The 15,665-nt window shown below is 49.3% G+C and overlaps 2 protein-coding genes across 6 annotated transcripts in view; one reads left to right on the top strand and one right to left on the bottom strand.

Annotated features, from left to right (window-relative positions):
* LOC140387435 (monoacylglycerol lipase ABHD2-like) overlaps positions 1–15,665 on the bottom strand; it is a 187,346-nt gene that overhangs the window by 33,538 nt on the left and 138,143 nt on the right. The gene's annotated exons all lie outside the window — the stretch shown is intronic.
* The window catches only part of LOC140387436 (retinaldehyde-binding protein 1-like), a 62,497-nt gene that overhangs the window by 37,655 nt on the left and 9,177 nt on the right, over positions 1–15,665 (top strand). For all 5 annotated transcript variants that reach the window (XM_072470544.1, XM_072470543.1, XM_072470541.1 and 2 more), the window contains exons 4-5: positions 177–381; positions 6,265–6,443. In XM_072470544.1, the coding sequence (XP_072326645.1) occupies positions 177–381; positions 6,265–6,443 (384 nt within the window). The remainder of the gene's footprint in view (positions 1–176; positions 382–6,264; positions 6,444–15,665) is intronic.

The following is a 15,665-nucleotide window of genomic DNA, read 5'->3' as shown; positions in this document are numbered from 1 at the left end:
ACTGACTCATTACCCATTTTGCCTTTTCCTCTCCAAGTTCCATTCTAAGCAATTTGGGATCAGAATTTCCCCCTCGGTGTAGGCACGAGAAAGCCCACTTGTTTCCAGTCCAGGACGGACTTTTAGATGCTGCCAACTTCCGAATGATGACGGTAGCTTTCCTTTCCTTTTCAAAGGCAAAGGATGAATTGAACGAGACAGACGAGAAACGGGTGGCATGTGTGAAAGAACTTCAAAATCTCGTTCTCGAATCGGCTGAGACTGGAGAGGACTTCTGCAAGACTGTGTTTGAAAAGACAAAGGACAAAGACGATTCCTTCTTCCTGCGATTTGTTAGAGCAAGAAAATATGAGGTGAAAAGGGCTTACGATCTTCTCAAAGGTGAGGGGTGAAGCCGGGTTGATTAAGAGGAGTGGAGGCATCAGGGCCCAGCTCATTGACACATTTTAGAGATACCTCGCTGAGTTGAGTTGATTCTGCACTGACCAATTGTGGTAAACCACTGTATTGTATTGTATTGTTGTACTGTTACATGCCTGGGCTTGTCCCTGCTGGGTCCTAACCACTGTAGTATATAATATGTATATTGTGGTAAACTGCCACTGTATTATATGTAATGTGGTAAACTACTGCCTGCTGGCTCCGCCTCCCTCAGGCTCGGTATAAAGGTGGCTCGTCTCCACCGCTGCCTCAGTTCGGGATCCGAGGCCAGGAGGCTATTCGTTTAGTTTATTAAAGCCTCAGTTACGTTCACCACTCGTCGTGTGTTCATTCATAGAATCATAGAATCATAGAAGTTTACAGCATGGAAACAGGCCCTTCGGCCCAACCAGTCCATGCCGCCCAGTTTTTACCATTAAGCTAGTCCCAGTTGCCCGCACTTGGCCCATAACCCTCTATACCCATCTTACCCATGTAACCATCTAAATGCTTTTTGAAAGACACAATTGTACCCGCCTCTACTACTACCTCTGGCAGCCCATTCCAGACACTCACTGCCCTCTGAGTGAAGAAATTGCCCCTCTGGGCCCTTCTGAATCTCTCCCCTCTCACCTTAAACCTATGCCCTCTAGTTTTAGACTCCCCTACCTTTGGGAAAAGATGTTGACTATCTACCTTATCTATGCCCCTCATTATTTTATAGACCTCTATAAGATCACCCCTAAGCCTCCTACGCTCCAGGGAAAAAAGTCCCAGTCTATCCAGCCTCTCCTTATAACTCAAACCATCAAGTCCCGGCAATATCCTAGTAAATCTTTTCTGCACTCTTTCTAGTTTAATAATATCCTTTCTATAATAGGGTGACCAGAACTGCACACAGTATTCCAAGTGTGGCCGTACCAATGTCTTGTACAACTTCAACAAGACGTCCCAACTCCTATATTCAATGTTCTGACCAATGAAACCAAGCATGCCGAATGCCTTCTTCACCACCCTGTCCACCTGCGACTCCACCTTCAAGGAGCTATGAATCTGTACTCCTAGATCTCTTTGTTTTATAACTCTCCCCAACGCCATACCATTAACTGAGTAGGTCCTGGCCTGATTCGATCTGCCAAAATGCATCACCTCACATTTATCTAAATTAAACTCCATCTGCCATTCGTCGGCCCACTGGCCTAATTGATCAAGATCCCGTTGCAATCCTAAGTGAACCTTCTTCACTATCCACTGTGCCACCAATCTTGGTGTCATCTGCAAACTTACTAACCATGCCTCCTAAATTCTCATCCAAATCATTAATATAAATCACAAATAACAGTGGATCCAGCACCGATCCCTGAGGCACACCACTGGTCACAGGCCTCCAGTTTGAAAAACAACCCTCTACAACCACCCTCTGCCTTCTGTCGTCCAGCCAATTTTGAATCCAATTGGCAACCTCACCCTGGATCCCGTGAGCTTTAACCTTCTGCAACAACCTACCATGCGGTACCTTGTCAAAGGCTTTGCTAAAGTCCATGTAGACAACGTCTACTACAATGCCCTCATCTACCTTCTTGGTCACTCCCTCAAAAAACTCAATCAAATTTGTGAGACATGATTTTCCACGCACAAAGCCATGCTGACTGCCCCGAATCAGTCCTTGCCTCTCTAAATGCTTGTAGATCCTGTCTCTCAGAATACCTTCTAGCAACTTACCTACTACAGACGTTAGGCTCACCGGTCTGTAGTTCCCAGGCTTTTCCCTGCTGCCCTTCTTAAACAAGGGCACAACATTCGCCACTCTCCAATCTTCAGGCACCTCACCTGTGGCTGCCGATGATTCAAATATCTCGGTTAGGGGACCCGCAATTTCCTCCCTAGCCTCCCACAACATCCTGGGATACATTTCATCAGGTCCCGGGGATTTATCTACCTTGATGCTCTTTAAGACTTCCAGCACCTCCTCCTCTGTAATATGCACACTTCTCAAGACATCACTATTTATTTCCCTTAGTTTCCTAACATCCATGCCTTTCTCCACCGTGAATACCGATGAGAAATATTCATTCAGGATCTCACCCAACTCTTGTGGCTCTGCACATAGATGCCCTTGTTGATCCTTAAGAGGCCCTACTCTGTCCCTAGTTACTCTTTTCCCCTTTATGTATCTGTAGAATCTCTTTGGATTCTCCCTTGCATTATTTGCCAAAGCAATTTCATGTCCCCTTTTTGCCCTCCTGATTTCCCTCTTAACTCTATTTCGACAATCTCTATACTCTTCAAGGGATCTACTTGATCCCAGTTGCTTATGTACGTCATATGCCTCCTTCTTCTTTTTGACCAGAGTCTCAATATCTCGAGTCATCCAGAGTTCCCTACTTCTACCAGCCTTGCCCTTCACTCTAAAGGGAATGTGCTTACCCTGCACCCTGGTTAACACATTTTTAAAAGCCTCCCATTTACCAGCCGTCCCTTTGTCTGCCAATAGTCTCCCCCAATCTACCTCTGCAAGTTCCTGTCTGATACCATCAAAATTGGCCTTGCCCCAATTAAGAATTTTAACTCTTGGGCCAGACCTATCATTCTCCATAGCTATCTTAAAACTAATGGAATTATGGTCACTTGTCCCAAAGTGATCCCTCACTAGCACTTCTGTCACTTGCCCTTCCTTATTTCCCAAGACGAGGTCAAGTTTTGCCCCCTCTCTAGTCGGTCCATCCACATACTGAATGAGAAATTCCTCCTGAATACACTCAACAAATTTCCCTCCATCCAAGCCCCTAATGCTATGGCTGTCCCAGTCAATGTTGGGAAAGTTAAAGTCCCCTACTACTACCACCCTATTATTCTTGCAGCTATCTGTAATCTCCTTACATATTTGCTCCTCAATTTCCCGCTGACTATTTGGGGGCCTGTAGTACAGTCCTACCAAGGTGATCTCTCCCTTCTTATTTTTCAGTTCCACCCATATAGACTCAGTGGGCGAACCCTCGGATATATCCCCTCTAAGTACTGCTGTGATGTTCTCCCTAATCAAAAACGCCACTCCCCCTCCTCTCTTACCTCCTGTTCTATCCTTTCTATAGCATCTGTACCCCGGAACATTGAGCTGCCAGTCCTGCCCCTCCCTTAGCCATGTTTCAGTCATAGCTATAATATCCCAGTCCCATGTGCCCGTCCATGCCCTGAGTTCATCCGCTTTGCCCGTCAGGCCCCTTGCATTGAAATAAATGCAGTTTAATGTATACCTTCCTTGCTCTCTGCCCTGCTTTCTCTGGTCATGCTTTACACACTCTCCCTTCCTGCCTTTTGTTTCTGTCCCCACTGACTTCCTCCATCGGTTCCCATCCCCCTGGCACATTAGTTTATTGATGGCGTATCACCAATTCTCGGAAATAGTGTCAGATGTGAGTAGTTTCGTCTTCACGGCTCTCTTTCCACTGCACCGCAAACTGACGATCAACTTGTTCCTGGTGTGATTGAACATCAATTCAAGTTGTTCCCAGTTAATGAAGCGCCCAGACCCAGTTCAGCCATCAGTTGAGCTGCGCAACCAATAAAATGCAGATTTAGCATCAAATGGTCACTGAAACGGTACTGTGACAAAGTCTGTGTAGTTACCCCTGATTGGCCACCTTCAGTCTTTCCCCCCAGATAATATACAGGGCACTGAGAGGCAATACATTGGAAAGGTGGCAGACTTTTGACACTTTGCCACTTGTTCCCTCAGAGTTCCTTCCAGGTTTTCCCACTCGGCATGGTTTGCCAAAATGGTTTTCCATGTATGAATCTGGTCGGTAAGTGCTGGAAATGCGTTTGATTTTGAATGGCATTGTAGCCAAATCTGGATTCTTTATCATATAAAGACCCCCCAGGTAGAGGCACCACACACACCAATCCGGAGGAGGATCTTACCTTTTTCATCTATCTCGTTCAAGGGCACAAGACCAATTGTCCGTCCCCCTTCTTCATCCTGGCTAGCTCAGCAGCACATACCGTAGGTTGGATCGCAGCCAGGAATAGCTTTGGTTTCTGTGGAAGGTCTCAGCACACGTCTTGACCCTTCATTGAAGCCTAATCAGGAGAGGAGACAGAATTCAGCCGCCAGAGGCTTAGAGAATGCTCATTAAAGAGGAGACAGGTCTCTTATGTCCGCTGCAGAGTAATTACTCCTGATATGACCCAGAGTTTCGGCATGGGAAAGTAAAGCTTTTCTGGGTTAATTAGTGGCCCCTCAATGTGAAGGTTCATCTCACTGTTCGAGAGACACAGGCAGGCATTGTCTAGTGATCAAACAAAGCAAGAAATAACTGCATGAGTCTAGGAAGAGGATACAATGCTGACACACAAACAAAAACAAAATGCAAACACATTCTTTACCAAAGAATTAAAACTTGATTATCTCCCGTGGCATTGCTCACCAATAGTCTGTGTACTCTGGAGAATGGTTCTGATAGTGAGTCTCATTGTCCTTGCACACGGTCACTTTCCAGTGGCTTGCTGTTTCACCAGTCCGAGAATTACATGCAATTTGCAGTCTAAAAGTGGACCATTTTGCCTAACTGGTCTATGCTGTATTCATGCTCTGCACGAACCTCCTCCCACACTACTTCAACTCGCCCTTAACTTGTATTTCTCCCTGATGTAGCTTCCCCTTAATTGCATCTCCGCTATTTGGCTCAAGTTTCACATTCTCACCGCTCTCTGAGTAAAGACATTGGGCTAGGTTCTCCAACTCTGAGGCTAAGTGCTGGCGGCGGCGTGGGAACGGTGGACTTTTTACGACCGAAAAAACGGCGGAAACTGTCCACCGCACCCCTGTCTGGTGGGGGGGTAGCAGACACGCTGCATACAGCACCCGGCTCTATCTGCCGATATGCCGGAGAATTGGCGGGTGCATGGTTGCGCACGGTGGCGGCCTGCAGCGGCCGCACCGTCCAACATTACGCTGTCCGCGTGCGAACCCGGCCTTCCAAATAGTGTCTCCCTTTGGCCAGGCTAGCCACCAGTGCCCCCAGCCCCTGCCAAAGCCCCCCTGCCCGCGGATCGGTTCTCCCCCGACTGTGTTGGCGCTGGACTCAGTCCGCAGCCACCACGCCGAGTTCCCGACAAAAAATAGCATGAGAGACGCACGCTGTCGGGAACTCGGCCAGTCGGGGGCGGAGCGTCGGGTATGTCATTTTGAATGGGGCGGAGCATCGCGAAAACAGCGTTGCCCCAGATTTCGGAGCCAATGTGGATTCTCCGGCCGATCGCCGAACGCGATTTCGGCGTCGGAGACCAGAGAATCCTACCCATTTCTCCCGCGTTCCTTATTGGATTCATTAGTGACTACCTTTTGAGGAAGGTGCAATCGGAGAAATGGGCGGCACGGTGGCACAGTGATTAGCACTGCTGCCTCACAGAACGAGGGATCCGGGTTTGGTTCCGACCTTGGGTGACTGTGTGGAGTTTGCACGTTCTCCCCATGTCTGCGTGGGTTTCCTCCGGATGCTTTGGTTTTCTCGCATTGGCCGAAGATCTGCAGGTTAGGTGGAATTGGCCATGCTAAATTGCCTCTTGGTGTCCAAAGATGTGCAGGGTAGGTGACGGGGATGGGGTGACGGCAGGCCTAGGTAGAGTGCTCTTTCGGAGGGCTGGTGCAGACTCAATGGGCTGAATTGCCTCCTTCTGCACTGTAGGAATTCTATGAGAAGGGTACAGACACAATAAAAGCTCTCCTGCCTAACTGGGATAGAGATCTATCATAATTTTGTTTCCAGGTATTGAATATTGCGCTGTCAAACTCTTGCCCTTAGCCAAAGAGGTTGATTAATTCCAATTTGTTCTCTCCTGAAGGTTACGTCCGTTTTCGGGAACAATATCCTGAGCTCTTTGAAAACCTGACACCCGAGGCTGTACGCAGCACTATTGAGGCAGGTTACCCGGGCATTCTCCAAAATCGAGACAAGTATGGCCGTGTCGTATTGCTCTTTAACATTGAGAACTGGGATTACGAGGAAATTACTTTTGATGAGGTAATCGAACCAGTCTCTGGTAACATTCAGCTTATTCCAAAACAAAACTGAAGAGGGTTTGTTCATTCAAACTCTTAGTTGACTTCTGTTGTTCTTCTAATTATCTCTTCTGCTCTCTTGAATTAGTTTGGAAAATCCATGGATGCCCAGAGGGACCATTTACAACCTGCAGCGCCGGCAGCCATTATCAAAACCACTTGACTTGACTTTTCTTTGCCATCAATGGCTGATGGAAATCAGACATTTTGTCTGTAATGGGAGTGCGATCTGCAACGTCAGTTTTATGCTCCAGAGCTCCGAGGAAAATGGCCCCCACTGGGTTGCGGCCTTATGTTTCGGCATGGTTTAAATGGCGGGTGCGCTGTCCACTCTGCACATTGGCTTTGTAACTTTATGGATGGGATAACAAAATTGTTTTAAAAATATTCCTGGGGTGGGCACGCGTGGAGTGGTGCCAGAACTCACTGGAGTGTCACTCTGGCACCTCATATTTAAGTCGCTTTAACCCTGGCTCTCCCCTGGGTTTACAATGATTTCATCAAACTTGGCTACTGTCGCATGGGATTCTGGGAATGTTCCCATTGTTTTGGTCATCACATTCTGTGATTCTCCTCATGAGAACTTGCAGTTAACTCGACGGCAACAATGACTGCAGCACCATGCTCTTCCTCGACGCATTGTTCATCTCAGTTCCCCGAGTTTGGTTGGGAAGAGTTGCTGGCGCAATCAATTGCCGCAGTTCCCTGAGGTGACAGAAAGAGGCAGGGGTAAAATGTTGTGACGTAACTCCTTATTATCTGTTCCATGCTGGGGAGTGGGCGTATCACTGGTAACTTCAGCTCAAACAACCAACACAATGTCTGCAGTCAAACATGAGCAGTTTATGGGATGGATAATTCGAGGTGCTGGTAGTTGGCTTCGGGAATCAGCATTCATGGGAAACGTTTTTGAGACTTCTTTCAATGCGTTCAGCAAATAATTTGGAGAGCACGGTAACACAGGGGTTAGCGGTGTGCAGCATGGTAGCACAATGAATCATAGAATCTTAGAAGGAGGCCATTCGGCCCATCGAGTCTGCACCGGCCCTTGGAAAGAACACCCTACCTAAGCCCACACCTCCACCCCAACCCCTGTAACCCAGTAACCCCACACAACCTTTTTGGACACTAAGGGCAATTTAATGGCCAATGCACCTAACCTGCACATCTTTGGATTGTGGGAGGAAACCGGAGCACCCGGAGAAAACCCACGCACACACGGGGAAAAAGTGCAAACACCGCACAGACAGTGACCCAAGCCGGGAATTGAACCTGAGACCCTGGAGCTGTGAAGCAACCATGCTAACTACTATGCTACCGTGCCCCCCCCCCCCCCCCCCGCTATAAGTGGTTGGCACTTTCTTTCCTCTTTCTTTCAACTGAATGTTTTTCAAGTTGGAACCACTGTCTTCTGCGATGAAGCCAAAGTTCTATAACTGGCCTGTTTAATACTGAACTTTTCCAGAATTACTTAATTTTCCGTCTTTTTTTTCCACCTTACATTCAATTTCAGCTGGTCACCCTACCCAGGAGTTGTACCATGACACAAGGCAGGCCAGACACTGAAGAAATGAATGGCGATTTCCCCGTGACACTGGTGCAGGCGTCCCTGGAAAGCTTGGAAACTTTCTGGATTAACGATTGGGGGGGGGATCTCCGAAATAACTTTTGCTTTAGTGGGGTTTTGCTTGGGATAAATCTGCGTTGGAGAGCAAGACATTGGAATCAAGCACCCACTCCCCTTTTGTCATATCATCTTTAACAATGTGCTTCTGTTCAAACCCACTTACAGAAAGTTACTTTTGTATTGCAGTTGTGGGACCCTTCTCCATTCTAAACTCTTGCCTCTCTGAGTGGGGTTGTCAGATTTAATCCTAAAGGGACTGAGTGCTGTGGATGGATCCCTACATCCTGGGGTTCAGGTTGGCTTAACTTAATCCACCCGGGACATTCAAGTCGCCAAAGACCTTCAAAAGTGGCCAATACCTCCGTCCGAGACCAGGGCAGCGAGGCCACTTGTGATGCCCCTCTTCCCCACCGGTGGCTGAGGTTGACTAACAGACCGGACATTGATCCTCAGACCTTCCTGGCTTTGAACCCAAATGTTGGAAGTAAATGGCCCAATGTACTCAAAAACTGAGCCTCCATATTTTAAGTCATTGCTTGGTGTGGACCTGTTCCCCGATGTTTGACTTTGGAGCTAGGCTGCTATGCAGTGGAAGGGGCTCTACGAACAAGTATGCCACTGCCATTATATCTAAGCCCACATTCAAAATTACTTTGATGTGCACGCTATTCACTGACAGTAACCAGCAGTTAATGGTATAGTCAAATGTGTCTGCGGCATGGTAGCACAGTGGTTATCACTGTTGTTTCACAGCGCCAGAGTCCCGGGGTCGATTCCCGCTTGGGTCATTGTCTGTGCAGAATCTGCACGTTCTCCTCGTGTCTGCGTGGGTTTCCTCCGGGTGCTCCGGTTTCCTCCCACAAGTCCCGAAATATGTGCTTGTTTAGATGAATTGGACATTCTGAATTCTCCCTCAGTGTACCCGAACAGGCACCGGAATGTGGCGACTAGGGGATTTTCACAGTAACTTCATTGCAGTGTTAACATAAGCCTACTTGTGACAATAATAAAGATTATTATTATTCTGTTTCTAAGTAAGCTTAATTTTGGTGAGTGAAGTTTTCTGTAATTCTTGTTTTTAATAGGCTTGAATTACATAATGAATCTATAGAAGAATGAAATTCTATCTGTGCTGAAGCCTAATAATTGAATGTGCCACATGGTTCGAAATAAATCGCCTACTGGCACGAATATTTTTCACTTAGAAAGCATAGCTATTGGGGACTCAATTGAATTCATAGGAAATCAATGTAAAGTAGGGTTTAGAAATGATATGCACAACACATTTTCCAGGAGCTCTGGCACCTCAGGTTTTAGCATCCGTACTGGTTGCAAAATTCTGGTGGGGATGTTAAAATCAGTGGGCTGCAGGTTCTCATAGACATGACTTGCTGGGTTAAAATTACCCTCCACCACCCCACCCAAGTAGCTGTTCTCCATTGTTAGAACCCTAGCAGTGAGCACCAAGAGGCTGTGGAGGACATTGCCCAACCTGACATACCCCCGTTATCCGCACACACTTTCCGTTGGGGGCAAAGCAACATCATATGAAAAACTGACTGAAATTTTTTTTCCTTTCCCTAATCAGGGGAACTGAACTCGACTGTGGTACCTCTGAAGTGACCCCTGCTGAAATCGCATAACTTTGTAAAGAACAGTGATTGAAGCTGGGATCTAAACACAGCCTGTCAGCTGGCTATTTTTATTTTTTTTAAAATATATTTTATTCAAGATTTTTTGGCCAAACATAACAGTACATAGTGTTTCTTTTAAACAACAATAAATCAATATAAATAACAGTGGCCAGTTTTAAACAAATAAATAAATAATATATGAACAGAAACAAAAACAAAACTAAATGGCAACTGCCTTGTCAAAAATAAATACTCTCCAAAGATACAATCCAACAGTCCAATATACATTACGTAAAACAAGTGCCTATACATATACAATAACATCCCTGAGAGTCCGCCCGATTCCTCCCCCCCCTCCCCCTCCCCCTCCCCCTCCCCCTCCCCCCCCGCCCCCCCCTCCCCCCTGGGTTGCTGCTGTTGTCTTCTTCTTTTCCATTCCCTCTATCTTTCTGTGAGGTAGTCGACGAACGGTTGCCACCGCCTGGTGAACCCTTGAGCCGAACCCCTTAATACGAACTTAATCCGTTCTAACTTTATAAACCCTGCCATGTCGTTTATCCAGGTCTCCACACCCGGGGGTTTGGCTTCCTTCCACATTAACAATATCCTGCGCCGGGCTACTAGGGACGCAAAGGCCAAAACATCAGCCTCTCTCGCCTCCTGCACTCCCGGCTCTTCTGCAACCCCAAATATAGCCAACCCCCATCTTGGTTCGACCTGGACCCCCACCACCTTCGAAAGCACCTTTGCCACCCCCACCCAAAACCCCTGTAGTGCCGGGCATGACCAGAACATGTGGGTGTGATTCGCTGGGCCTCTCGAGCATCTCGCACACCTATCCTCTACCCAAAAAAATTTACTGAGCCGTGCTCCAGTCATATGCGCCCTGTGTAACACCTTAAATTGTATCAGGCTTAGCCTGGCACACGAGGACGATGAGTTTACCCTACGTAGGGCATCAGCCCACAGCCCCTCCTCAATCTCCTCCCCCAGCTCTTCTTCCCATTTCCCTTTCAGCTCATCTACCATGATCTCCCCCTCGTCCCTCATTTCCCTATATATGTCCGACACCTTACCATCCCCCACCCATGTCTCTGAGATCACTATATCCTGCACCTCCTGCGTCGGGAGCTGCGGGAATTCCCTCACCTGTTGCCTCGAAATGCATTCCCTTGGGGCAACCCATATTTTTCCGTCAGCGCTCCCAGACTCGCAAACGTCCCATCTACGAACAGATCTCTCAATTGTGCTACCCCTGCTCTTTGCCATGCTCCAAATCCTCCATCCATTCTCCCCGGAACAAACCTATGGCTATTTCTTATCGGGGACCGCACCGAGGCTCCCGTCTTTCCCCTATGCCGTCTCCACTGCCCCCAAATTTTCAATGTAGCCACCACCACCGGGCTTGTGGTGTATTTCTTCGGTGAGAACGGCAGCGGCGCCGTCACCATAGCTTGTAGGCTAGTCCCACTGCAGGACGCCCTCTCCAATCTCTTCCACGCTGCTCCCTACTCTTCTCCCATCCACTTACACACCATTGAAATATTGGCGGCCCAGGAGTACTCACTTAGGCTCGGTAGTGCCACCACCCCCCCCCCCCCCCCCCTGTCCCTACTACGCTGCAAAAATCCCCTCCTCACTCTCGGGGTCTTCCCGGCCCATACAAAACTCATAATACTCTTCTCGATTCTTTGAAAAAAGCCTTCGTGGCCACCACCGGGAGGCACTGAAACACAAAAAGGAATCTCGGGAGGGCCACCATTTTAACCGCCTGCACCCTCCCTGCCAATGACAGGGACACCATGTCCCATCTCTTAAAGTCCTCCTCCATCTGTTCCACCAACCGCGTTAAATTAAGCCTATGTAATGTACCCCAATTCTTGGCTATCTGGATCCCCAAATACTGAAAGTCCCTTGTTACCTTCCTCAACGGTAAATCCTCTATTTCTCTGCTCTGCTCCCCTGGATGCACCACAAACAACTCACTTTTCCCCATGTTCAATTTTAAAAATCCCCAAACTCACCAAGTATCCGCATTATCTCTGGCATCCCCTCCGCCGGGTCCGCCACATATAGCAACAAATCATCCGCATACAGAGATACCCGGTGTTCTTCCCCTCCCCTGAGTACTCCCCTCCACTTCCTGGAACCCCTCAATGCTATGGCCAGGGGCTCAATCGCCAGTGCAAACAATAACGGGGACAGAGGACATCCCTGCCTCGTCCCTCTATGGAGCCGAAAATAACTATGCCTCTGACATAGTCGGGGGCAGCTGCCCCCTTTCCCTCGCCTCATTAAAGGTTCTCATCAGTAGCGGGGCCAGCAAGTCCATATATTTCCTATAGAATTCAATTGGGAATCCGTCTGGTCCCGGGGCCTTCCCCGCCTGCATGCTCCCAATCCCTTTCACTACTTCCTCCGTCTCAATCTGTGCTCCCAGTCCCGCCCTCTCCTGCTCCTCCACCTTAGGAAATTCCAGCTGATCTAGAAAGCACATCATTCTCTCCTTCCCATCCGGGGGCTGAGCTTCATATAATCTTTCATAAAATGCCTTGAACACTCCATTCACTCTCTCTGCTCCCCGCTCCATCTCTCCCTCCTCATCTCTCACCGCCCTATCTCCCTCACTGCTCCCCTGTTCCTCAATTGGTGGGCCAGCAACCTGCTCGCCTTCTCCCCATATTCGTACTGTACACCCTGTGCCTTCCTCCATTGTGCCTCTGCATTACCCGTAGTCAAGAAGTCAAATTCTACATGTAGCCTTTGCCTTTCCCTGTACAGTCCCTCCTCCGGTGCCTCCGCATATTGTCTGTCCACCCTCAGAAGTTCTTTCAACAACCGCTCCCTTTCCCTACCCTCCTGCTTTCCTTTATGTGCCCTAATAGATATCAGCTCCCCTCTAACCACTGCCTTCAGCGCCTCCCAGACCACTCCCATCTGAACCTCCCCATTATCATTGAGTTCCAAGTACCTTTCAATACACCCCCTCACCCTTAAACACACCCCCTCATCTGCCAATAATCCCATGTCCATTCTCCAGGGTGGACGCTGTTCTTTTTCCTCCCCTATCTCCAGGTCCACCCAATGTGGAGCGTGATCCGAAATAGCTATAGCCGTGTACTCCATCCCCGTCACCTTCGGGATCAGTGCCCTTCCCAAAACAAAAAATCTATCCGTGAATAAACTTTGTGGACATAGGAGAAAAACGAAAACTCCTTACTCCTAGGTCTACTAAATCTCCAGGGGTCTCCTCCTCCCATCTGCTCCATAAAGTCCTTAAGCACCCTAGCTGCAGCCGGCCTCCTTCCGGTCCTGGACCTCGATCTGTCCAGCCCTGGGTCCAGCACCGTGTTAAAATCTCCACCCATTACCAACTTCCCCACCTCTAGGTCCGGGATACGTCCTAACATATGCCTCATAAAGTTGGCGTCATCCCAGTTCGGGGCATATACGTTCACTAAGACCACCGCCTCCCCTTGCAATTTGCCACTCACCATCACGTATCTGCCCCCACTATCCGCCACTATGGTCTTTGCCTCAAACATTACCCGCTTCCCCACTAGTATAGCCACCCCCCTGTTTTTTGCGTCTAGCCCCGAATGAAACACCTGCCCCACCCATCCTTTGCGTAGTCTGACCTGGTCTATCAGTTTCAGATGCGTCTCCTGCAGCATAACCACATCTGCCTTAAGTTTCTTTAGGTGTGCGAGTACCCGTGCCCTCTTTATCGGCCCGTTCAGCCCTCTCACATTCCACGTGATCAGCCGGGTTGGGGGGCTCTTTACCCCCCCCCCCCCCCTTGTCGACTAGCCATCTCCTTTTTCAATCCAGCTCCTCACCCAGTTCCCACGTAGCCGTATCTCCCCCCAACGGCGCCCTCCCGCCCCGACCACCCCACCCCATACCAGCTCCCCCTTCTCCTCAGCAGCACAACCCAGTTAACCCCCCCCCCGCTAGATCCCTCACTAGCGTAATTGCACCCCCCATGTTGCTCCCAGAAGTCAGCAAACACTGGCCGACCTCCGCTTCCCCCCGTGACCTCGGCTCCCACTGTGCGAGGCCCCCTCCTTCCTGCTTCCCTGTTCCCGCCATGATTACCATAGCGCGGGAACAAAGCCCGCGCTTCCCATTTAGCCCCGCCCCCAATGGCCGGCGCCCCCAGCTCCTCATCCTCCCTCCCCCCCTCCCCCACGACATGGGGAAGAGAGAAAAGTTACAGGGTCGCAGGATTGACAACTTGGGAAATCAGCTCTTCCCCCTTTTCACCCCACATATTCGCCCCACCACTTTGTCCCAAACGTTCTTTTTCTAGCCCGTTTATTCCAGTTTCTCCTCGACAATAAATGTCCACGCCTCTTCTGCCGTTTCAAAGTAGTGGTGTTTCCCTTGATGTGTGACCCACAGTCTTGCCGGCTGCAGCATTCCAAATTTAACCTTCCTTTTGTGCAGCACCGCCTTGGCCCGATTAATGCTTGCCCTCCTTCTCGCCACCTCCGCACTCCAATCTTGATATATGCGGATCACCGCGTTCTCCCACCTACTGCTCCGAGTTTTCTTTGCCCATCTGAGGACCATCTCTCTGTCCTTATATCGGTGAAATCTCACCACTATGGCTCGAGGAATTTCTCCAGCCCTCGGTCTACGCGCCATAACTCGATAGGCTCCCTCCATCTCCAACGGGCCCGTCGGGGCCTCCGATCCCATTAACGAGTGCAGCATCGTGCTCACATATGCCCCGACGTCCGCCCCTTCTGCACCTTCGGGAAGACCAAGAATCCTTAAATTCTTCCTCCTCGCATTATTCTCCAGCACCTCCAGCCTTTCCACACACCTTTTGTGTTGTGCCTCGTGCATCTCTGTCTTCACCACCAGGCCCTGTATGTCGTCCTCATTCTCAGCAGCCTTTGCCTTCACGACCCGAAGCTCCTGCTCCTGGGTCTTTTGCTCCTCCTTTAGCCCTTCAATCACCTGTAATATCGGGGCCAGCAGCTCCTTCTTCATCTCCTTTTTAAGTTCTTCCACGCAACGCCGCAGGAACTCTTGTTGGTCAGGGCCCCATATTAAACTGCCTCCTTCCGACGCCATCTTGCTTTGTGCCTGCCTTCTTGGCCGCTGCTCTAGAGGATCCACCGCAATCCGGCCACTTTCCTCTCCTTTTTCCATCCGTGTCCAGGGGGGATTCCCTTCTGGTTTACCGCACAGTGTTTTTAGCCGTTAAAATTGCCGTTGGGGCTCCTATTAAGAGCCCAAAAGTCCTTTCCACCGGGAGCTGCCGAAACGTGCGACTTAGCTGGTCATCGCCGCACCCGGAAGTCGTCAGCTGGCTATTTGACCATGAGAGGACACCATAGCTGAGCCATTCTGAGGTCCAGACCTGATGTATAGCAATCAGGAGCGGGAACCTCGGTTGATGGTTACGCTCACCGGCATTTGTACCAATTGAAATGATATTGGTGGAAATCGCAGCTGAATTCAGCTAAGAGAATGGGCTCAATTTTACCAACCCTTTGGGGGACAGGCCACATGCATGAAAGCTGGCAAAGAGGCACGGGAAGGCGATGGTGATGCGCCCATTGTCTTTTCACTGCCATATCATTTTGCCAGCAGCAGGAAAGATGGCTTGCCACCAGTGTTGCTGCTGAGCTGCCAGTCCTCCTTAACAGAGCGGGCAGCCGTGGTAGCAGCCATTTAATTTGGGCCCGCCAGCAAAATGCCACCCTGGGTCCCACTTCCTGTTGAAGCGGAAACAGAAAATACCGGACGATCTCAGCAGATCTGACAGCATCTGTGGAGAGAGAAGGGAGCTCACGTTTCGAGTCTGGATGACAAAGAATCATCCAGACTCGAAACATTCGCTCCCATCTCTCTCCACAGATGTTGTCAGACCTGCTGAGATTGTCCAGTATTTTCTGGATTTGTTACA

This window comes from Scyliorhinus torazame, chromosome 12 (genome assembly GCF_047496885.1).
Source record: "Scyliorhinus torazame isolate Kashiwa2021f chromosome 12, sScyTor2.1, whole genome shotgun sequence".
In the NCBI taxonomy this organism is placed as follows: Eukaryota; Metazoa; Chordata; class Chondrichthyes; order Carcharhiniformes; family Scyliorhinidae; genus Scyliorhinus; species Scyliorhinus torazame.
The sequence above is the reverse complement of the archived record's forward strand: the minus strand, read 5'-3'. Positions and strand labels throughout refer to the sequence as shown.